The sequence below is a fragment of the Fistularia commersonii genome, chromosome 32, assembly GCF_037954325.1.
Source record: "Fistularia commersonii isolate RoL2024-O1a breed Wild chromosome 32, RoL_Fcom_v1.0, whole genome shotgun sequence".
In the NCBI taxonomy this organism is placed as follows: domain Eukaryota; kingdom Metazoa; phylum Chordata; class Actinopteri; order Syngnathiformes; family Fistulariidae; genus Fistularia; species Fistularia commersonii.
Window position 1 is genome coordinate 6,062,663 of NC_141315.1, and position 24,183 is coordinate 6,086,845.

General features: G+C 42.1%; 1 protein-coding gene and 1 long non-coding RNA gene across 2 annotated transcripts in view; one reads left to right on the top strand and one right to left on the bottom strand.

The window, feature by feature from the left end:
- Positions 1 to 23,251, top strand: part of LOC147215249 (proteasome activator complex subunit 4B-like) — a 38,157-nt gene extending 14,906 nt beyond the window's left edge. Inside the window, exons 20-47 of the mRNA XM_086139613.1 lie at positions 1,644 to 1,801; positions 2,124 to 2,219; positions 2,319 to 2,374; positions 2,488 to 2,544; positions 2,642 to 2,697; positions 2,814 to 2,912; positions 2,987 to 3,049; positions 3,228 to 3,323; positions 3,514 to 3,645; positions 5,640 to 5,849; positions 5,938 to 6,074; positions 6,244 to 6,297; positions 6,751 to 6,880; positions 7,899 to 7,980; positions 8,438 to 8,591; positions 9,061 to 9,127; positions 9,234 to 9,359; positions 9,603 to 9,755; positions 9,867 to 9,971; positions 11,471 to 11,562; positions 11,786 to 11,917; positions 12,113 to 12,315; positions 15,882 to 15,967; positions 16,152 to 16,280; positions 18,247 to 18,402; positions 19,579 to 19,717; positions 19,936 to 20,069; positions 21,912 to 23,251. Coding sequence (XP_085995739.1) covers positions 1,644 to 1,801; positions 2,124 to 2,219; positions 2,319 to 2,374; positions 2,488 to 2,544; positions 2,642 to 2,697; positions 2,814 to 2,912; positions 2,987 to 3,049; positions 3,228 to 3,323; positions 3,514 to 3,645; positions 5,640 to 5,849; positions 5,938 to 6,074; positions 6,244 to 6,297; positions 6,751 to 6,880; positions 7,899 to 7,980; positions 8,438 to 8,591; positions 9,061 to 9,127; positions 9,234 to 9,359; positions 9,603 to 9,755; positions 9,867 to 9,971; positions 11,471 to 11,562; positions 11,786 to 11,917; positions 12,113 to 12,315; positions 15,882 to 15,967; positions 16,152 to 16,280; positions 18,247 to 18,402; positions 19,579 to 19,717; positions 19,936 to 20,069; positions 21,912 to 22,046 — 3,237 coding nt within the window. The 3' untranslated portion in view covers positions 22,047 to 23,251. The remainder of the gene's footprint in view (positions 1 to 1,643; positions 1,802 to 2,123; positions 2,220 to 2,318; positions 2,375 to 2,487; positions 2,545 to 2,641; positions 2,698 to 2,813; positions 2,913 to 2,986; positions 3,050 to 3,227; positions 3,324 to 3,513; positions 3,646 to 5,639; positions 5,850 to 5,937; positions 6,075 to 6,243; positions 6,298 to 6,750; positions 6,881 to 7,898; positions 7,981 to 8,437; positions 8,592 to 9,060; positions 9,128 to 9,233; positions 9,360 to 9,602; positions 9,756 to 9,866; positions 9,972 to 11,470; positions 11,563 to 11,785; positions 11,918 to 12,112; positions 12,316 to 15,881; positions 15,968 to 16,151; positions 16,281 to 18,246; positions 18,403 to 19,578; positions 19,718 to 19,935; positions 20,070 to 21,911) is intronic.
- On the bottom strand, positions 5,713 to 9,666 carry LOC147215250 (uncharacterized). Its single transcript, XR_015104202.1, has 5 exons — positions 9,590 to 9,666; positions 7,867 to 7,934; positions 6,459 to 6,504; positions 5,932 to 6,013; positions 5,713 to 5,847 (listed from the first exon to the last, which is right to left on the bottom strand). It is a non-coding gene; the product is annotated as an uncharacterized LOC147215250 (long non-coding RNA).
- Positions 23,252 to 24,183: the final 932 nt, after the last annotated feature.

Sequence of the window (24,183 nt, forward strand, 5' to 3'; positions counted from 1 at the left end):
GTTCAAAGGTGGCGGAAAGAGAGTTCGAGCGTGAACTTTTGAAGTGAAATAATTGCTTCTAGGGCAACGATGTGAGTAACCGTATTTGCGGACGTGGATTGGAGAACACACTGGGCCTAATAAGATAAAACAAAAACAACCGCAGCGACCTCGTTTGACAGCAGCCCGAGACGAGAAGCATTACAGGATTCAACCGTTCATTTAAAAGGCAACGCATTTGGACGGCAACCTAATTATCGACATCAAATCCGTGCATCCACTTTTGCAAAGAGGAGTAATGGGAAACAGCCATTAACAGTGAAAAGTGTGGCCTCTTTTCGCAAAGACGACAACGACCCGGTTCTAACGTCTGCCGAATCAGTTCATCAAGCGCGTGCCGGTGACTCGGGCAGTAGGCGGACGCGTCTGAGCAGCCTCGTCTTGCATTTGAATTTAATACTTAAAGCGGGAGTCTCCTGTTTCTCCCTGATTGAACCGCTTGTTTTTTCACAGAGGTTCTGCGTCCTCGGTGAGAACAACAGAACCACAACGACCGGAGCAGCAATTTTCACACAAACAACCTAACTGACAATTCCTGTGCGTTTGTTCTGTTCACGCTGCTGGCCTACTTGGAAAAGAGATCAGCAGTCAATAGGGGAATTGAGAAAACAACCAAATCGATCAAAAGAATCTAAAATAGCACCAGTATCTATAAAACCTTTATCAACTCCCGTTCCTATCTTCAGAACTGTAAAAGCCCATCTCCGGAGGGGGAAATGACTTTGAATTAACTCAAACTCTTTGAATTAACTTAATTAGCAATTGTTTTTCTTCTTCTCCTTTATTTTAATGGCTCGGAAGCTAAAAGGCTTGACAATCAGTCTTCTGACAAAGGCTAATATTTGCCGTTTCACTTAACTGGCATTGCGCCCATGGGTTTTTCTTTTCATCTATAAAGTCGAGAAAGCTCGGGTAGTTTTTTTTTTTTTTCCACATTAATTGAAGAAACAGACTTTTTGAATCACAAAACAGGTTTTCTTATGATGTGGACTCGATTCTGAGCTTCCTTTTAAAAAAAAAAAAAAAAAAACTTATAGGATGTAGCTTCAAAGTTCGCTCAATGGAAATAGAGATGACTTTTATTCTATGGCGTTATTATTGTGCTGCTGCAGGAGATGAGCTGACCCGCTTATTGCCCTGCCATATTTTTGTCTTCACTCAAGAGAAAAGCTTTTCTGGAATTGTTTTTTTTCTGTTTTTTTTTTATAAAAACCTTAGTAATAATTTATTTATGCTGTCAGAGGAACCATGCTTCTAGGTGCAGTAATTACTGCTATGTTCTCCTGCTGCTTTTCATCTGCGCCTCACAGTCACTGATTTCTTTTTTTTTTTTTTTTTCTTTTGTCGGCATCATTCACATAGTATAATCAATAGATTCAGCCAATTGGCTTGGTGTCTTATTTGTTTTCTTTCTTGTTTTTCTTGTATAGTCACTACCCGGTTTCGAATACTTCCATTACGAGCCCATGACCCGGGCCTGCTTTCGGGGAGATTAGTGTTCCTGGCTCTGGTGCCGGACGTCTTCAGAGGAAGACCTGGCAGGATCTCGCTTTCCTGACACGCTGACAATTTCGGGGGCAACCTTCTTTTTCTCCCGTCACCAGGACTGGGGCCGAGCCGGAGATGTGGCAGCCCTGGGCGTGTGCTGGCACGTGCCAAGTCCGGAGGAGGAGAACTTTGTTTTGCAGCTGTTGTCCCGCCTCCTGCAACCAGAGCTCGAGCGAATCAAGGGCCACGTCTCTGGCGATCAGCCAATGAGCAGGTGCGCCGCCATTATTTTCACGACTCCATTTGTGGAAGCAATCACACACACACGGACGTAAAGCTTTTTCATCACTGACGGATGAAATTTATCTAGGTCCCAAGAATTAAGCCTAAATTCCAGCATCTGTTTTTAATATCTGTGTCAGTGCGTTTGAAGATGCCTAATCAGGTGCTCGCTGGGAGAAAAGTTGAATTAGCCGCCTCAGATTTTGAAATTCCTTTCATAACCCTGCCAAGTGAATTCTTGATACAAACATGTGCACGCGGGCACTCGTGTGCACTGCCCTGAAAATTACTGCAGTATGTTTCCTGATTCACAGGGAGGAGCTGTTGCAGAGTCTTGCCATCGTGCAGCACTGCCTCCTCGGGGCTGGAAGCATGCTGCCCCCTCTGGATGGGCCAAGCGTACCTGACCTGTGAGTCCCACAGCTTAACACAAACACACACACACACACACACACACACACACACTTTTAAACAGGCTCGTCACGTTTTGCTCTCTACCTCCCCCTCAGCGTGCCCTCCATGGTGAATCTAGGAGAGATCAAGCTGCACATAGGTGTTGAGTATGGTAAGAAAACACAAGCGCGCACATGCAACCCTCGATGCGTTTAGCGGCTAATAAAGCCGCTCATCCTGCATTCAGTGTCCATACGGGATGTGTGTTTGGCTCCTCCCCTCCAGATGATTTGCGGGAAAACTACAGAGAGTCCATCTGCCAAACTATGAGGCTGCTGCTACGTGAGTGCAGACTTTAACGCCGCAACGCTCCCGCTCTTAAACCGTCTTTCTGTTAAGGATGTGATTGTGAGGTACAATTACCCTGCTTGTCATTCAGATCACATCCTGGAGCACACAGAGGATGACACAAAGTCACTGTTTGTCATCATTAAGGTTAGCCAGACCTCGTCTTTTAAATTGTGATTGTCAGCGATTTGTGTGTTTAATTTAATATCCTGCAGTAGGCCGTCAAAAGGTGTAACAGCAGGTGTTTTCTCCTGTCTCATCAGATCATCAGCGACCTTATGTTTTTCCGCGGCACCCACAAGAAGGAGTTTGATTCACGCTGGAAGAGTTTCACTCTTGTCAAGAAGTCCATGGAAAATAGAGTGAGTTGGGAAAAAATGACTGCTGACTATTGTCGGTTCGGCTTGATTTATGAATGTCGCCTTTCCTTCCTCAGCTTCACGGGAAAAAGCAGCACATTAGACCGCTTCTCATCGACCGGGTTCTGCTGCAGCATGAGGTCAGTATTACACACACACACACACACACACGCATACACACACACACACACACGCACGTTTCCTGCAGGGGCAGGGACGTAGATGTAATCACATTCCCGAGGAATAATATGTTTCATTGTGCTCAATTAACGGTTGCGGGTTTGGTGATGTTTAAAGCCCGCCTGTCTGTGTTAATAGATGAGGAAGCTGGTGGTTGAGGGCAGTGAATATAAAGTGGTTCACCAGGAGCTGCTCTGTGATCTGCTGCTGTTGGCAACAAGCACTTACAGCCAGGTAGAACCCACACCGTGATTAATTCTGTTTTTTATTTTGACTGGAAAATATCTCCTCAGAACATTAAGTTGTTCCTGGTTCAATTATTGATATTGATGTAGCCAGTGAAATTTAAATTTATTGTGTGTGTGTGTGTGTGTGTGTTTGTGTGCGTGTGTGCATGCGTGCTTGCATGCACGTGCACGTGTAGGTACGGAGCAGGGCCCAAAATGTGCTGACAACCGCGCTGGGAACCTATAGCTTCTCCTACAGAGACTTTATTCCCAGGATTCTGCAACTGCTCTCACCCCAACACAATACTTGTACACAGCAGCAGTTCAAGGTACCACAGTCACACAAACAAAGAATATGTACATACCAAGTTGTTGCTCTGGGCTTACTCATAATGGTCACCGTGTCTAAAAGTTAAGGATTGTCAAAACTGTCTCTCCTAAACTGCAAGTGAACAAACTCTGCCAACGTACGTATTATGATGTCAAACAGCAGCGAGGGCACGTTTCTGCCCTCCTGTTAATTAGTGTCAGTTATTTAGCCTTTAATCCTTTGAGTTTTTAGTCATTTCCTCAGCTAGATTCTGTATCGGCGAGGCCAAGTGACACCGCAGCAAGAAAGGGATTTGTCTGATTTGTACGCTGTTTGTTTCTTTTCCGTTTCCCCCCCTCCCAGCAGCTTTCTTTTTGACGATTTTTTTTTTTATACAAAAAGGCATCTAGGATCATGGCCAATGTGCCATTTTTCAAATTCATACGTTAATCTTTCCTCTATGTGAAGTGTTGACTTGTCGGGGGGGGGGCACAAGTGAAATACAAAGAGGCTGAAGGTGGATTGAGTGATATTTCGAACAAACCTTGTGGTGATTAGCCTCTTCCCTGACACATCAGGCTGGCAGGTTAGGATGTCTTCATCGAAAATCAACTGAAAGTGTGATGCCTGCCTGCCTACTGACATCGGTGCAGTTGGGAGTCTCTGTGTCGCAAGAAGTAGAAAATAATGAGCACCGTTCTCTGTTCTGGTTAAAACAGTGGCATTGATTTTTTTTTTTTTTTTAAAGGTTTTAAACATTGTTTTTTAAGCAAGAGTTGGCGGTGAGTGCGAAGTTATTGTCTCCCAAATAGAGAAACAAAGGGTCATCCAAAAAGTAAATGTGCGGTATGCGAAGTGGAGATGGCTGCTACAGTCGTCGCAATTTCACATCTCGCGTCAGGATATCCACCCATGGGAGGCAGCGGAGTGAGATTTGAATTACCTGCAGTTTTTATTTTCATTTCACCATACCATTTTGTTAATCTCATATTTGATCATCTCTCTTGCGCGATTTTTCTGAGGGGAAAAAAAAAAAAAAAAGGTGGTTTCACTCAGATCTGTTTGTTTTTGCGCCTCCGGGATTATTTTTTCAGTCGAAATGAATCACCAATAAGCTACAATGTTCATGACCTTTGTGACGTAACCGCTGTTTTGTTTCTGCAGTGTAACCCGCCAAGGGTTTCACCTAAAGCATATTGAAATTGCTCTTAAATGCCATGATAAATGTGCTTCCTATCTTACTCAGTTGTTCTGCAAGATGAAGCTTGATGAAATTTATGGTCTTAAATGTTGCAGCCGCACTGAATTATTTCACCGAATCTTTAATATCTCTGACACGCCTTGGTGGATTTTGCGCGCTTGGACGTTTCATTGTTTTACTGCCGCGCATGGGAGGGCGGGTGAATCCATTATCGCGAGGATGTGCGTGTTCACTTTCAGTAAATAACCCCTGTCAGTCGCGTGAGGAACTGCCCATATCTACTTTTCACCAATCTTGGCCAAAAATTATATATTTTTTCGGAACGGGTGGCGTTCACAGAGGGCTGCACACTCTTCAGCACAGGGTTACACAACAATTACCGGGTCGTTTATCACCGCCAAGCTTGGTGGAGGCCAGCTTCCTTTAGCATAGTGAAAACAAACCCATTATTTTTACACCGGCCTTGGTGATGTTATGTGCTTTTCAGAGTGCCCTTCTAGTTTTATCTGCTCTTGTGCCTTTGAAGCACTTTATGATCCCGCTCTGCGACCATGTGCCACTGGCATTGTTTTTGGGTTGTTCTACGTGCTGTAGCACTAATGGCAAATTAAAATTTATATGCGTTATTAAGCGCGCCAACTGACTGACGCGAGTCTTATATGGCAAAGGGAGCAAACAGCACTTTCTTCTTTATTCTTGGACAACAAATCCAGGTTCTATTCATAGGTGATATACAAAAACATCACTTAACCATAAATAGTACTGTATTCGTGTAAGCCGTGTTCCCTTTCTATCCCGTGCCTGTTGCTCAGGGTGCACTGTACTGCTTACTGGGTATACACGGTGGGATGTGCCTAGCGAGTTTGAGGGACTGGGACTGCGTGGGGGAGGTGTGGCCCGCTCTCGTTCGCTGCGGACTGTCGCCCTCCATGACCCTGGAAGAGCACTCCATTGGACAGCTCCTCGACGACATCACCGACAGGATCCATCGCCAGCACGACTCCATCGGGATCTATTTCACTGTGAGCAATATGACAGTTAATAGTCCCTTCGCTCGAGTCTTTTAACTGCGGATTTATGGTCGTTCTGATTGTCTGACTTCACCTGCAGGTGTCCGAGGGCTGCACCGAGGTAGCCGATCAAATTGTGCAGTCTGAAAATCCCGCGCCTTGTTTTGAGGCACCCTCTGCAGAGGAGGTGAAAGAGGGCCTTCAGCGTCAGCGTATAAGAAACGTTGTGGCTGCAAGGTGGGAATGTGAACTGAAATATCACAGTCGTTTTTTATAGTTTCATGCTCTTTTTTTTCCACTTGCATCTCTATTTTAGCTAATACCTGTATCACCATGTATTATTCTCACTGCTGATGTTTAGAGTTCGGCATTTAAATTGTAACTAAAACAATTTGTTTTTCCTCAGGAAATACGAGAAACTCGTCAATGACCTCTTGGATTGCCTTGAGGACAGAGAGCTGTATGTTCTTCCTCCCATCTTTATATGCATTATATGAAGTGGAACTTACTTATGCAAATGTTTATGTGAAAATGTCAGAATGCGCTGCGTGACTTGTTAGTTGCCGTAATGTATCTGAAGGGCTCTTCACTCATCACATTCGGTAGCAGCTGCAAACGTACTGATAATACTTTGCTCCTCGTGCAGCCTCTAGCCAGTCATGTTGACCTATAAATAAAGAAAGCAATAAAGTTTAAAAAAAAAATGAAAATAAAAACCGCAGACTCTCAGCAAGAAAGTTAATAAAAAGGTACTACATAATAATAAAGCACTGGATTTTCAGCCACCGCTATAACAATACTCAGTAAATTGTTTTGTTTTTTTATAGTGGCAACTGAGCTCACCATGGCATCGGCATAGTAATGTTTTCTTAGAACACATGAGGTCTGTTTATGTGTTTTGCTTTGGATGCAGGCCCTGGAAGTTTGAGCATATGGCCGCAGACCTGTTGTCACTCCTGCTGAGAGACGATCACCCCCTGCCTCCAGATGCTGTCCTGTACTTCACACAGAGTCTCATCCATGACTCCATCAGTATACGGAAGGTGCGCGCGCATTTTTTTCCATTTCAATTAGAGTTCTGACGAACGTTTTCCAGACATATGGACTGAGGATACTTTTTCAATGAACCTCACAGAACCTCACTGATATCGGGATACAACATAACTCACAATCCTCAAACACCTTAACGCAGGCTTTTATTATATTTTGACGTTTTCATTTTATTCATTTTAGTAAAATTTTTCAATTTTACTATGACTAAAATATTATTCGCTGTAATTCTGACGTTCTGTTTTTTATGATTAATAATATCTTAAAGTTATGTTAGCTGCAGTCCTTTATCCAGCTGTCTGAAAATGACATGTGTTTGAAATTCACCAGTCGGGTGACAAGATTCAAACATGATTCAAATATTGTGCACAGCTGCGGAATGGTTAGCGCTTCCGGCTCAGAGCGAGAGATTTCCCGTGGTGCCTTTCTGGGTTTTCTCCCAGTTTCCCATGTTTACGCCAACAGTCCAAATACATGCAAAAATAAGGTTTACTGATTCTCTATATGCATAATAAGTCACAACGCGCGACGCCGTGATCGACATGACGACCGCCACGTCTCGTTCAGAGTCGGCCGGGATTTGCCCCAGCGTGGAGGATAAGCGGTATAGACAATGAATAAATGGATATTGACAGCAACATATATGCAGATCCCAGAGGCCTGTATTGAAACTCGAAGCTGTGAGGAGCCGGTAGTGGAAAAGCAATATTTGACAGTACGGAGTGGGGGCCCTGATGACAAAGAGTGATGGGAAAATGAGGCTTAACACTCTGTAGTCTATTAAAAAGACCACATTTTTGTAACCACAGCACTTTCTAACCGACCAGAGTAGCTGTAGTGTTTATGTGTGGCTTCAACCTCTAAAATGTGATCGAAGCTGTGTACTATGGCTGCTCCGTGGCCTAAACTCTTAAGCTTACACATCCGAACAAGCGTTTAAAATGGGGATGGGGATAAAAAAAAAAAATAGATGGCAAACCTCCGTCGTGTGTTTCATTTCCTCTTGCTAAGGTTGCAGTCTTGGCAGTGGCTGGTATCCTGAAACAGCTTAAACGGCCGAGGGAGAAAATAGCCGTGAAGCCATCAGATATAAGTGAGTATCGCCGTAAAGGAAGAAAGAAAGAAATATTTAATCCTCACAGTATATTTACTTGCTAATTTGTTAGAAAGAATTCAGCCATTTTAATTGTCGGGAGTTTCTTTCAATTGAGCTTGTGATTAGATTAGATTAAATCCAATTCCAGTGCTACCAGCTCTAATTTGAATGAAAACATCATAATGCTGCGACTAATTGTATGGTGATTTCCCACTGAGTGAGCAATAAAAACAGAATGTACAAAGACATTTGCTTCCTATTAAAAGATGGATTGCTCAAAATTAGAAAACCTTTTCCACCTTTTTTTTCCCCTATGTGTTGAAATGGGGCAGTTTTCCAACAGAGGAAAGACTGCGAGCCCCTCTAATGCATACAAATGAGAGTTGTAACGTGTGTGCGTGTGTGCGTGTGTGTTTCGCTCACGAGTTTTAGCACATTTGTATTGTATTTTTAGGTGGTGTCGAGGATCCGGAGGGCGTGTGGGTGGGGGATCGTGAGGGGAATCGATGGCTGCAGTACGACAGCAACAATCTACCTCACAGCGAGGAACAGTGGGAATCTCGGCAGTATGTGGAGAAAACACACTGGGGCTACTACTCATGGCCGAGGTAAAGAGAATGAATGAGGGGTGTAGCTGTTAGATGTAGATATCGGAAGGCTGATTTACTGCTTGGTTGGATGGAGCTAAATGGCTGATTGACTAAACTGCCAGGTTGATTTCATGCTCGCCTTTCGTGGCTTTATGGCTAACTTTATGTCCGGCTAACTGCTGGATGACTGATTTGGGTGGCTGGATGACTAGCAGGGTGGAGAAGTGACTTTCTGTCATGGCCTGGCCCAGATAAAGCTGACCGAATGACTTACTGCCTGGCCTAAATAAAAGAATGAATGTGTTCGTGGAGGGCTGGCTAGATCTCCTGGTAGGGGCACGCCTTGCTGACTAACTGACTTTTTAATCATTCATTTATCTTTGCAGTGTATTTCAAGACAGTACATGTCTATCTGTATTTTTTTTTCCCGCCGCGCTGTTATCTATAAATCATACCAGCCCGTTCTTTGTGTCCCGTTCCTTTTTAGAGAAATGATGATCTATGCATCTTCCCAAAAGCTAAAAGATGACCTGCCATATGAGGAGATGAGCGAGGTACGTGTGCACACACACACACTACTGTCCCACATGCAAAATCCGTGCCGCCGAGCCTCAGTATCGCCATTATTACATTTTTTGTGTTTGCTTGTCTGTCACCCAGGCGGAGAAGATCATCTATGAATATTTCTCTGACCCAGAGTTTATTGACCAGCTTATAGAGTTTCTCTCTCTCGAAGATCGCAAAGGAAAAGACAGTTTCAACCCCCGTCGCTTTTGTCTCTTCAAGGTGCAATTTTCAACTCATCGATCCGCTGCACCTTTCTTAACAAAGAAGTGACGCAACACAAGCCTGTCGCCCAAGGCTGAACTCAGTATTGCTAGAATTTGTGTCATTAGCCACATCGGGCACGATGCCACAATACTGTTAATGTCAAATGAATGACTGTATTATCTTCATCATGTAAATAATAATAAACGGTCTCGCTTCATACACGTCTACCAAAAGTTCATGCTCACCTTTCATTGGCAGGGGCTGTTTCGTAACTACGGCGATGTCTTCCTGCCGTTACTGTGGCCTCACCTTGAGCAGCTCGCCAGCGACCCCCATGAGAGCTCCCAGCGGTGTGTTTGTGAAATTACTGCTGGCTTGATAAGGGGAAGCAAACTCTGGAGTTTCAGCAAGGTTCTGCACACACACACACACACAAGGTCGGCACTATTTTGTTTTTAAGAATATGATATTCATATTAATGGCATTTTGTGTGTGTGTGTGTGCGTGTGTGTGTTCTGCTAGGTTGACCAGTTGTGGACGCTTCTGTGCCCATTGATCAAGACAGCGTTTACCAACATCACCGTGGAAACCTACACTGACTGGGGTACCTGCATCGCTACTGCCTGTGTGAGTAGCAAACGCAAGGCGACGAGTCCAAATAAAAACACCCGAAACGGTCTTATTTTTCTTTTGAAAAGCATGGTAATGATCTGTCTTTGTCTTTAGAGTTTAACATTATTTTTATTGGTTTAGCTAAGGTTGAACAATCACAGCTGAGGCTCCATGTCCTGTATCTCTGTTCATATATACCAGTTCCTATTCAGGAACTATAATTCTCTTAGATGACAGTTTTGCCATTGCCTGGTGAATATCAAATACAAAATAATAACTGATAAAGACTTGTTTTTAAATGTCTGCAACTGGAGGACTTGTGTATCATAAATGTTTTTGAAAGGTGTAATTACTATTCAGAGTCTTCGTTCTGCAAGCTTGGATTTAGAGAACATCATGACAGGTCCGTGTTTCCCAGTTGCCTTCAAGAGGAATAGAAAATGATCTAAATAAAAAGCTGTATCTCTCTGCGCCCAAGTTCACACGAAGGGCAAACACATCTTAAAAAACAAAAAACAAAACTTTCAAACTGAAATTTCATGATTGATTTTGTTGTTTTCCAATAAGTTTTTCTTCAAAAAAAAAAAAAACAACAATAGGGATTGTGTTGAGTTTAAGTCAATATAGCATGTAAACTCAAAGGCAACAATGAATGTTGCACTTGCTCTGCACCAGAGATGAAGAGAGAGAAAGAGAGAGCAAATTCTATCTGTGTTTTATGTAAGTTTTCTAAAACCCACAAACTTTAAGTAAGTGGGAAAAGCTGCCCCTGATGAAAGTCCATCATATATTCATTTATTTGCATTGACTTTAAAATCAATTTAGCATAGCTAAAGTTTTTCTCACCTAGATAGTGTCCGAGCAGGCGGTGTGGTCTGGACCCAGATATGACCGGCTACTATTTTGCTCGAGCCATTAGCGATTCCATAAAGGCCCTTGCAACTGCAGCGGGCCCAGATGGTGATAGTAATGAGATCAACCAAAAGCGTGAAGGATTTTACAGTAGCACCTTTTCATCACTTCACGCAACAATAGTGCAGTATATCACTATCCGCGTTGACATATTAAAAGAATCTGTTTTCTACCCCAGTCGCCCAGGAAATTGGCGTAATATCACTTCTCCCGAGGAACAGCTGCACCGGCTGTACTTTGTGTTTATTGGTAATTGTATGCTGAGGGTGGTACCTGCAAAACATCTGCATTCAGTCATTATTGTGACCTGCTCTGGCATCAGCACTTTTCTTAAAGTACCAACCCTCATAAAGGATCCAGCAAGCCTGCAGACTCCCGATGTCTCTTATACGACAAAAGACACATTTTTCGCTGTAAAATATTCCAAACTAATATTCTCCTTCTAGCTGTAGCCGAATTAGAAATAGATTTGTTCTGTTTAAGAATTTCTGCATTTCTTTCTTTTTTTCTTTTTTCTTTTTTTTTTTTGGTTTATCTCACAAAGAAATTGTCTTCAAAAATGTTCCTTTTTTTTTTTCCCCAAATTGACTCTTGTCCAACAGGAGGGTCGGGACCCGACAAAACTCCACTGGCTGTTTGAGCTGCTGATGGAGAGCCCGCTCAGTGGAGAGGGAAGTTCATTCCGTGATGCCAGGTACCATGTGTGATCATGTCTGCATATGAATGGATATACATACACACACACACACACATACACACACACACAGGCGGCGGATGTGTTTATCTCATCTCCGCTGTTTCAGGGGTTTCTGGTTTCAGGCTGCAGTGGTAACCTGAGCTGATGTGCGCCGAGCTGACGTGCTGCAATAACATGGCAACCCTGCATCCCTCCATCCCCACTTTTCTCTCTCTGTCAGTTTGCTGTACGTGCTTCAAGGTGGTCTCGCCCAGCAGCAGTGGAGGGTTTCCGAATTGCTGCACAGGCTACTGGCTTATCTGGAACCCAAACTCACCCAGGTGTATAAGAATGTAAGGGAGCGCATCGGCAGGTACGGAATTAACTCTGTTATCTCTTCAGGATTATATAATCATGTTCATATAGGTTAATCTGATTAACTGTGTGGACTTTGAGCCGCTCAGTTTCAAGTCTTTATTTATTTCTATCCTTGTCCTTCTGTATTTTCCGTCCCCCTTTTGTCCTATTGTTTCCTTCTTTTTCACTCTCTCTCTCTCTCTCTCTCTAGTGTCCTGACCTATATCTTCATGATAGACGTAGCTTTGCCCCACACCCAACCAACCTCCTCCCCCCACGTGGCGGAGTTCGTCACTCGGGTCCTTGAGCGGCTGAAGCCCCTCACAACGGAACCGGAGATCCACAACCATGTCCATGAGGAAAACACCCAAGAGACGGACGAGCGCACTCAGGCCATCAAACTACTGAAGACGGGTCAGAATGTGAATGCGAGCATGCAAACGGCGTGGTGGAGCGGCCTGGTGCGGGCCAGTGGGGAGTAACGCTACAGGGAGGGAAATATGGAGCAGCTTCCTCCCTTGATTAAATGGGACGACATGCTGAGGCCAGATGAAACAATCTGAAAGCCGGGGCCCATTATCGATTTCACCTTTTTAAATTTCATTTCAACTGTAGCGAGGTGTAGATGAAAAGGGCGTATCTGTCCAAAACCAGTGAGGGAGGTCAAGTTAATAATGGTCAGTGTCTCCAATACCAACAGATAATGCTGCGGTCCGCGGCCGCAATCCACTGCATAAATTGCAGTAACAGCATGCATTTAATTTTGTGTTTGGACCCTGGTTTACTCTAGAAACTCAAGTACATAATTTCAAAAATGCTGCCCCGGTGTACTGTGCAAAATTGAATGGATATACATTTATTCGTATAGTAATGATAATAATAATAATGACAATACATTTTATTTGAGGTGCCTTACTCGACACTCAAGACCATTTTACAGACATACACAAATACAGATGTAATACACTAAATACGTAAAAATACATAAAATATAAATTTATATAAAACTGCAGTGCATTACACTAGTCGTTCTAGTAGTTAGTAGAGCTGTGAAATGCGTTATAAGGCGCATGATTAAACATACGTTACATAAAGCGAAACAAAAGTCAGTTTCGTCGAACTTTATTCATCTCATTCATCTTGCTTTGTTTCCTTGGAAACTCTATTTGGTCTTCTTGGCGCAGTTCATTTGCTTGCTTCTTCCACTTCCGTACCATTGAATCATTAATATTGAATTCTTTCGCAGCTGTTCTATTCCCATGATCTGCTGCGTGACTGATAGCTTTGAGTTTGAATTCCACTTCGTAAGCATGTCTCTTAACAGGTGCCATTTTTTTTTGGGGGGGGGGCTCATACACTTAAATGTACAGTAATGTACAGTTCAACATTGTTGAACCACAGTATGTAGCGGTATTACAAAAAGTGGCGGAGGTTAAGCGTATGATGTACTGTTCTCTGATTGGTTTATTGTTGGCAGCGATAGCGGACACCTTATGTTAGTGTGAGTCTGGAACAACATTGTATTCCAGTGTTGTATTCTACATAATTACTTGTCCAACGTTGTTTGACGTTCCAACCCATACGCAACCAAGAACCGACTTTAATACAACGTCCCCATGTATGGTGGGAACGGTACGGCTTCGTCGCTTACCAAAGTTGCACTAAAACATTTTGACAGATGTATGAACGCAGTGTACCACATAAAATTGGTTAAGGTCAGTAAGCACAACAAGAATTCATACGTAAGGCCGATTTTTGAGCGCGTCTTATAGAACAAAAATTTGTTAAAGATACAGCAGGGACTCATGACCCCTTTTCGAGGCTTCCCATCTCTTATGAGGCATCATTGTAAAATGTAAGCTGTTACAGTGTTAATGGTGGGGTGATGGATAAATAAGCCAAAATTGTAAAATACTATCCAAATGTTAGCCTGGACATACCAATGTTCTAACCTCATGTCTCTTAATGATACACCCGGAACATGCATTTGTATGGCCCCAAAGAAAAATCCAAGTGGATCTCACAGTTCAGCTTAAATATAAATTGGCTATTTGTAACTGCGGTGTTTATCTGCATACAGATAAATCCCTCAATTTTGGCAGTGCGATAAACCGGCATCGATGTTACCAGTGTCAATATTAAAAGAAGTTGTCATCGCCTCGCACTGCCTTGTCATACCCCGTTGGTGAAAATGATCGCTTGTCAAAAAGTGGATCACTTGTTTCTTTACACCGCTGAAAAATTACTCTTAAAAAATTCAACAGTGTGATTTTTTTTTTTTTTTTTTTTTTTTTTTTTTTTTTTTTTCCTTGGCCGTGGCTACCCTTGGGGCAAGCTTTTTCTTTTTCTTTTTTTTTTTTTTTTTGCACACAGATTAAGATCCCAGATCATCCTGTACAGAGAGTCCTGGCCAGCTCTCCATTTAAAGGGTCCGAGCCACAGGGACTTCCTTGTCAAGCCTGTTTAAGCTGGGGGGGATGGGGGGGGTGGGTGCATGCAGAGTATCCTGGCCCTTTAACTGCCTCTCTCTTGTTGCCTACTCTGTTTCCTCGAGCGTTGAACCAGAGCCAAGCAGCTCTGGATCCAGGTGCGGTCACCAATCGTGCATCTTGGCAATCGTACATCATGGCAGCTCACCAATTCCAGATCAGCAAACTCAATGCAGTGTTATTTTTTTTCAGTGACCCCCTCAACCCCACCCCCTCAAAGAAAAATCACAAAACTCTACTCATCATCCTTCTTGCCGGTTAAAGGGGTCAATCAGAGGGAAACAGAGAAAGGCCAAAGGTTATTGTGGTCCTTCTGCTGCTGCCAGGGAGGGGACCGCGACCCTGCCGAAGGTCTCTGAGTTCTCTCCGGCCTGTGAACTTGTGAGGGCAAAATTAACCAAATCATTTTTTGAAGTCCAGCTTTAATCCTCAGTTGATGTTGGCTTTCGATTAGAAAAGGTTAATCTCCAAGAGCTCTGATCCGTCCTGCAAAACTTGAGGATTCTCAAAAGTCCTTCTATAGGCGCTCAAAAACTTGACGTCTCAAATCACAAGACTGGTTGCAAAGAAAGATTTTTTTTTTTTTTTTTTTTTTTTTATATATATCCTTGCCTCAGACCTCCTCCACTCTCTGTTATGTATTTGTGGCTATGTAAACTGCTGCTGAACTGTCTGGAAATTGCTTACAGTCATTTTATCCGTAAACTTTCCACGCACTTTGGCATTGATTAATTCACAAGCCATGGGACACATAGGGCACCACTACATCCTTCAGCAGCACTCTCCCCTCAACTGTAAATATCTGTTGTGTTCACTTGCCTGTATGTATTCCATCCACAACGGAGCATAATTACGATTTTACGTTTGTGTTTTTCTTCAGAACTATTCTGGTTGTCGTGATTATTTCTGAGTGGCTCATCGAAGATTAATTCTTATTTATGTGCTATTTGATTACTGCATAATCACCTTTCAATAATCACAGTGCCATCTGTTGCTCAGTCGCTCGGTTATAATGTGATCGTGTCACACGTCAAGTGTCACGTAATCAATATTTTTTTCAAAAATATTCAACCTTCTCATTGAGATGCACAGTTTTTCTCCTCAAGGTCAATCAGAGGATATATTGCTTAAACCCAGGAGGTTATATTACATGTAATTAGTATCAAAGAGTTACGTTAATGTCAAATAGTGTTTAGGTGCACTTCGTGGTGGTGGTCGGGTCTGATTACTTTAAGACAAAATTTTGATGCCGTTTTTCCTGCGTAAAACTTTGCACATTGTTGCCCTTTTCCGTCACTGTCATTACTCTGATCTCCATTATACAGATAAATATCTGGTTACGAAATTATCCAAATCATTAGATGCCAAATGAGGATGGATTGTGCGATATCACCCGAGCGTTGCAGTAAGGTCACAGTGGGAAGTCTGTTGTTTTTATTCCTGGCAGCAACCCAACATCTCTCTCTCTCTCTTTTTACGTGCTATTCGTAGTCTTGAAATGGTTGATGGCGAGTGCGGGACGAACATTCACAACCCCTGTTCAGCAGCAACTACAGCTCTTGCCTCTACTATTCAAGGTAAATGCGCACACACACACACACACCCATATACAGTACATGGGTCCCGGTGCAGCATTATTACCCACTCAATCTTACTTCGCCATTAAACTCAATTTCTCTCTTCATTTACTCAAAATGGTGCGTCGCTGTGTGTCTTCCTGCCGCTCTCTACCTCTCTCTCTCTGTTCCTCTCTCCCTGCAGATTGCCCCGGTGGAGATTGATGAGAGCTATGATGAGATGAAGCAGGATGCGCGCACGTGTCTCTCTCTTATGTCCCAGGGCCTGCTGTATCCTCAGCACATCCCACTAGTTCTGGCAGCGCTGGAAGAGGTACACACATGCGCGTGTGTGCGCACACACACACACAAACACTGCCCTACCTGCCTGCTGTCAGAGTTCTCAAGCTAATGCTGCCCAAAGTGTTGTTAGACTAGAAAAACTGTTTTTCTTTTTTTTTTTTTTTTTTTTTAATGCTTCTATTCGAGCTTGGGTTGTAGCCTGGGATATTGTGTGGGTGGCAATATTGTGTTGTTTGGACCAGATGCAAACAATTCCCTGCCTAACATTTGCCATGTCCACCATTGCCATAATGAAATATTTTAATTTTGGGGGCATCGACCACTTACATTATTCTGTCGGTGCATTTAATGAAAGTTATTGATTTTTACCATGCCATAGCATCCAAAAGGCTAAACAACGTCATTAGTTTCAAAATCAAATAATAGGTCTTCATTTATTTCACAGCAGCAATGAAACCAGTATTAAATCTCAGTGTCCTGGCACAATTTATGAAATCTGAGCACTCAGGGAAAGAAAATCAATAACATGCAAAATAACGTGAATGATTCTGACCATCGAAAGAAAACTGCTAAAATGAACATATTCACAGCAAACCGCTTCGGGAACATTAAGTAACTTGTTCATCTTGAACTTGAGCTAGGTTGGCGGTTCAATCCCCAGCTGGTTAGCACCTGGCATGGCTGCTCCGCCATTGCATGAGTGACAATGTGTTTGCATTCGGAGCGTGAGGCGCTTTGAAACCGCAAGGTGTGAAAGTGCTACATAATGTGAGAACATTTACCATCTATTGGAATATGACTACATTTTAGGGAACTATTTCAGTTCAATCATAAGGGAACTCAACAGCTGCTATTTTATTTTATTTTTTTCATAAATTGGATACACTTGATTCGATGTACGCACAAATTATTTAAAAGTAAGTTTTGGCGAAAATGACCTATTTGCCTTGAGGCAAGTGAAGCTTGGAAAATGGAACTAATAGCCCAGTGTTGTTGAAAATCACACACTACCAACAATCCCCAACATTACATCAATCCTGTCGGGATTCATGCTTTGGCAGCATTATAAAACAGTGATGGGGAAAATGTAGGAAATATTGCTTTTCTGGTGATATGTCTGGTGTGCAGATTGTGCACAACACCTCAGTCATTTATGATTTCAACAATTATACATATATTCTTAGCATGCATAAAATTATGGTTTTAATGCATGAATAATTAATTGCAAGAATACATCTAAATTTTGTCAACACGATGAGTTTTTAAGGTTTTGGACGCATGAGCTGAATCTGCACTGGGCTAAGCTAGTTGCGCCTTTTTGTTTTTGTGTCGAGCGACCATATATTTAGCGCATCACATGACCGGGCGAGGGACCCGAGCCTTTCTCTGAAAAGTCACGTTGCTCTTTTCAAAGTCCGCTCGCTACAGCAAGCTAGCACTTGTACCAATTCAACTCTGTAAGTGTTCACATCTGCTCCTCTGCTCCATGCTAATTGGTGTCTGCTTGTTAGGTAGGCATTTAGCCAAATGATTTCATGTGAGAAGCCATCAATACGCTCATTACTGGAGAAACCTGCCTTCTGTGAAATTGTTGCTTGGGATCCAATAAAACTCTGTCTTATTCTTTCTTTTGTTCCACTTCGACATTATTGTCCCGGGACATCATAAACATCCATGTAATCCTCTGTCTCTGTCCTCTGCTCCTCTGTTTTTGTCCCTTTACGCGGATGAATATTCAAATTTATTCTGTTGAAATAAACTAGATTTCTGAGTCGCGCAGGGGCATCTTTTCTGCCAAATCTTTTTCATTGTGCTACATCTGAGGGGGGGGGGGAAACTTACCCGACCAGATGTTTATAGACTATTAATACCTAGTAATACCGGATAAGTATTTTTCTATGCAGATGATACAACTAACGAAACTGTGAAACCCCATACAAGCTACATCTCTCAACCATTTATCTGTTTCTCCGGCCAAAATCTGCTCCTCTTACAAGATGGCGGGGAGCCGGTCATGGCACGCACGCTACTCGGTGCTGACGTACCTTCAGATCATGGTGTTCTACAACTTGTTCACGCTGCTCAGCCTGCCCGCCGAGGTCCTTCGTGTCAGAAAACTGGTGATGCAGCTGCTGCTTGATGAACAGCTCGAGGTAATATATGCATTAAAATGGGTAAACACAGGTTTAATCCAAGAACCACCGCTCTAAATGTCACAGGGTTATTAATGGCCACTTTCTGTCCTTTATTCATTCATTTATTTATTTATATATTTTATTTCTCTACATCACAATCCCTCATTTCCGGCGACAGTTATTGCTTGAAATATTTTCCTACAATCCTTTCTTACGATGTTCTCAACCTGCTCTGTTGTTTCGTCCCTGACGGGGTTTCCGTTCACATGTTTTCATACCCGTTTTCAATTTACTTCAGAAAATTGCATTTTCTTTATGCATAAATGAAGAGGGACAAGTTGATTGATGGAGAAGATGAATATGTCATTTAGCGCAATGGAAACCGACTAGGCAGATGGCGTTATTAGCACCTGACTTTAGCGTTAGCGTCATTACTCACTCATGCCAACGAAACAAATCCATATCAGTGTGGTTGAGGAAACCACAGAAATGTCTATCTATTTTTTTTTGCCGGTATTCTGTGAGCAAATTTTATTTAAGCAAAAAAAAACAAATCTCATAACCTAAAATTGATATTGTGGTTACATTGACATGAACCTCAATTAATTTTGATGGAACTCTGAAATTCATTGTAGCCAAATTATCCCATGTCACTCTTGCGCTCTTGACTGTCTATCATTATTTAGATTTTTACATTATTGCTAAAAGCAAAAGCGTAAACTTAAACATACTAATCTTTTCTTATCTTTATTTTTTCCTCTATTCCGATCATCTCATCCAGCTTATTGCTGTCCTCATAATACTCCCCTGTCACATTCTGTTGTGTTCTGTTCGACTGTGCAGGTGACCATCCTCAAACTCCTCCTAAGCACTTGTCTTTCTTCGGCGCATCAATTGTCACTCAGTGCTCATTCATATTTTATGAAAAGGGAAGCAGGAAGGCGGCGATGTTCTACGAGTGAAACTTACCTCAGTTGAACTCCTTCTCTCCCACTCTGCTGGTTTTTGTACCACGCATCCCGTGTTCCTCCTCTCTCGCCTCTTCTAATAATAATTGTGTGTGCATGTCTCAGCCGCGAGCCGAGAGCCGCCTTGCGCTTTCTGCCGCATCCCTCATTTGTCGCATCTGACCTCCGCGAGCCTTCATTCGTAAACTTGGACTCATTCGCCCGCTTCTCCTCCTTCTGTCTGTAGGTGAGGGACATGGCAGGCACCACCCTCAGTGGTTTACTGCAGTGCCAGTTCTTCCCTCTGGACTCCAGTCTGCAGACACAGCTCCAGACGCTGAGTCAGACTCGCCTCCCCAAGGCCAGAGGAGAGCTGGCCTCCACAGGTACACACACACACACACACACTCACGCATACACACATTTATGTGTACATCACAAGTGAAGCAATCACAGTAATACTTGGCCTATTACCCTTTCTTATCCCAAGGGAATTGTGAACCTTGAAATTCTAAGGCCCATTTTAAACTCTCCTTTTTTTGTGTGTGGGGATGTGGGTGTTGGTGACACACACACACACACACACACACGTGTGTCTGTGTAGACTTAGTGCGGCGCCATGGTGGAGTGCTTGGCCTCAGTGCATGCATCCTGTCGAGCCCCTACGATGTTCCAGACTGGATGCCTCAAATACTGATGGACCTGAGTGACCATCTCAATGATCCACAGCCAATCGAGGTACACACACATGCACACGCGCACGCACACACACACAAACACCCATATACAAGCACCTAGCTCAACACAGTGTGTGATAAAAGAATACAATTTCATTGTCCAATTGAGGAGAAAATTGCGTCTTTGGCCTTATTTCAGGCATGAAGAAGACGTACAGTGTAATCCCTGCAGTGCAGAATTTTGAATAATATGGAGCCAGTGATGATGATCATTTAGTGTCTCTTCCGTCGCAAAATGAAAGTTGAGGAATAATAATACAATGGAATACAGTTAAAATATATATTTGCAAGTAGATTAATAACTAAGTCTATTAAAAAAGTGCACCAGAGTGAGTAAGACTCGTGAAAATCCTTTATAAAATACCGGTAGAAGAGGCAGAGATTTGTGCAGGGTATCGTTCATTAGGCAGGCTAATCTGCAAGGAAGTCTGTATAGGTTATAGTTTTTTCTAACGTAATAGATTTATCTGAAGGCCAATATGGAAAATAAAAGTTGCAGACGTATACGGCATGAGCAGAAGCATGTCTCCACAGATGCAAATAATCTCTGTATCCTGAGCTTGTTTCACCGTTAGTGATTCTGACTGGGGGCCTTTGCGTGCGGATTTTGTTCGTTCTCCCCCGTGTTTTCCTCAGGGTTCCCTGGTTTCCTCCCACAGACCAAAAACATGCAGCGGGTTCATGGAGACCCTAAATCGCCCAGACGTGTGAATGACAGAGTGGATGGTTATATGTCTATATGTGATTGCCTGGCGACAGGTCCAGGGTGAACCCCGCCTCTCGGCCAATGACGGTATAATCTCCAGCTTTTTGACCCTGAGTGCAGGATTAGCGATATAGATAATGAACGAATGAACGTTTCACTGCAGATACTGTGTATGTTATGTTGGTACATTGTTATACACAGCATCGATAATCTATCATAACGCTGTTAGTTTTTTTTTAAATCATGTAAACAATACGGGCCATTACCACAAAATGTGTCGGCTGTTATTTAATTCCTTGCTAAAGATCTAAAGATCAGTAGTGGATTCATTTTAACAATCAGTGCTGTTAACTGTTAGCTTCCACTATTAAACTTAAGAGTAGCTCAATTTGTGAGAATTGATATTGGATGCTTTCAACGTCTGAACTCTCTCTGAATAAATAAGGCAAGACAGAACAAAGTATGAACGTCATCATTATTATTATCATCATTTTTTACCACAGGAGTTTGGATGAACATTCAAACTGTTTTTATGTATGTTCATTTTTACCATGATTATAACATACCATGTTCCTCCAAAGGGTGGGGCGGGAGGCAAGTCTATTCTCACTCCAATGGGAAACTGATACGCCGTTAAGCCGCAGCAGTAATTGGTGATGTAATGAAAGATGAATGTGCGTATTAAGCAAAAGTTTGTATTCCTGCCACTGAGGTTGGCAGATTAAACAATATTCATTAAGTGTGTTGTGTAATTTGATGGTGTGCCACTACAGGGATTTAGGGAAAACAGAATTTATGCATGACTCAACAAAACTGCTTGACATGATGATTGAAATTTGCGTTGCGGTTTAATGTTTATCTTTTTTTTTTTTTTCATTATTTTTTTTTTTAATTTTGTTTCAGAAGCCCGGAAAAGCATGCAAAGCGAGTTCTTTTATTCACCTGATTGCTCTTGTATTCCTTCTGCGAGTTTGGGATACATGATTTATGTTGTAGACATGCATGGCATTAAATTCTGTCGCGGAAATGTTCCTAATGTTAGGTGGTTCTGAGGACTCGACTGTAACACTCTATGGCATTCATTTATTATTATGCTTGCACTGAATCCGTTGTTTTTGTTTTGTTTTCCCTCTTAAGATGACCGTGAAGAAGACCTTGTCGGAGTTCCGACGCACACACCACGATAACTGGCAGGAGCACCGGCAGCGCTTCACCGACGATCAGCTGCTCGTGCTCACAGACTTACTCGTGTCACCGTGTTATTACGCATAGACAGACAGCTCTTTTTCGCAAGCCTTCTAAAGATACCACGGCTACTGCTATAGACAATTAATTACACCTTTTCAACTGTGAAAATGTCACAACCTCGCCACTCTCCAGTTCCTATTTGCAGCCTGTTAGAATAATATTTGATAATATAACAGCGGCTGAAAGCCATGCCTCTGGAACCTCTTGTGAGCCTTCTCTGAAACCCAGCAGAAAAGCACTCCTGGGCAAACTGTTTCACATCTTTAATTTACTCAGTGTATTTATTTTGTCTTGCCAAGCAGCTCAACAGCCCCAAAGGTGGCCGGTTGATTTTAGAGACCATTTAGATTCATTATTTGTTTTAGAATGAGACACTTTTTCTTAATCTATTTAGGTCACGATTTTTCAGTCAAATATAATGTCATTTAAAAAAAAAAGAAGAAAAAAAAAGAGAATATTTAAAGAGGGAAACCAGTTCAGTACATCACATACAAAATTACTTAATTAGCATTAAATAACAAGAGCCCTTTATATTAATACTGGCTTGAATTCACAGCCTGACAGATATATCCGGTCTCAGATGTATAGGTATAAATGTCTTCAGTGAGGTTTTACAGCTGTTGGCATACGAGCTTGTGTTAACAACAGACACAAATATCAGCCGAGGGCCGCCAGTATGAAAGTTTATGAGTAAAATATAAGACGAGAGTGTTTAAACTGATATAAACACATGAGACTATTTATCGGTCTACTCTTGGAGTCAGTATTCCAAGTCATAAAAGTATCTTAAGGTGAAGAATGTGGATAGGTACATGCTATCAGACTGTTTTGCCTCCTATCTTCCGTCTCAGCTCAGACAATCAGGCGTTGGTTGGTCTCTTTATTAACATTTAGAACTGTAACTGATGCTGTAACTTTATATTTGTGATGCAATGTAATGCTTAGGAGCCTAAGATGATGTAATTCTTCAACAAAAATGTGTATCATACATTTAACATACATATATACTGTATGACAAAGCTGAGTACATATCATGGTATAAAGATACATAGCATGATGTAATACATCATACTTGTATATTATATGCAACACACTAGATTACTCTATTTTTACATTTATATGTATATAAAACAGACGGGTATACTGTCCATTGTTGCACTATGCAGTAGCTCAGCACTGATAATTTACTGTTGTTTCCTCCTAAATAAATTCACAGCATCAACTGCAAAGAGATGTAGCCTATTTTGAGGTGAGATAAGTGTGCCGTGTTCAACATTTTCCAAGGTTGACTGATTGTGTGAAATACTTGCCGCTTATCTGTGTATATTTATATCACACCGCTTTCCAAAGTAGATTCCAGTCTACTCTGTGGAGGCAGAGAGCAAGCACTGACATTCTTGATAGATATGCCTACTATTTAAACATGTTATCCCATACAGAGCTGCGCTGCTATAAAGCACCCCTGTAACCATGTGTGTGACAGTTTCTAAGATATAGCTGTCACTGTTTTTTTTTTTTTTTTTTCAGCGTGTTGATTTTTTTTTTTTTTTTTTTCCTTCTTATTTACTTTATTTTTTTTTTTTCCTGAAGCAGTAGTGTTCTCTTTGATATGTTCTCTTTGCTGAGATATATGCTGGCAGAATGCGTGGAGACATAATTGATGCTGGTACACCCGTGTGTGTACAGACTCTAAAGACAGGAAAATTACAGGCTGGAAAATACCACAGTGTTGTATGCCAAGTGAAAATGTGAAAACAGTAGTATAAAACCTGACCTGGTATTTGGATCCCATAACAGCAAAGCAGCCAGCAGGTGTTTAGTCAAGCAGTTGAGTACTGTTAGAGGAGACTCTTTAGACAGACTGAAGATTACACTTCTTTTTGAGCGTCTCTGGACCTGACAGGCACCCCCGTCCAAAATGGCATAAGTTGTCTTAATGTCAGCTTAACGTCCGCATAAGATGATGGAGAAAACACGGCGAATGGGAACATTCATTTCTGTGCCATATTCACATGAAGCGGAGCCATTTTTTTTTTTGCATATTTATAATTTTTTTCTGATTTACTCAGCGGGTTCTGGTGAATATTCACCAACTAAAAGTGCGATGAAGCATCATTTGTTTTTGAAAATCAGAAATTGCCCCTCCAATAAATCAGCAAAA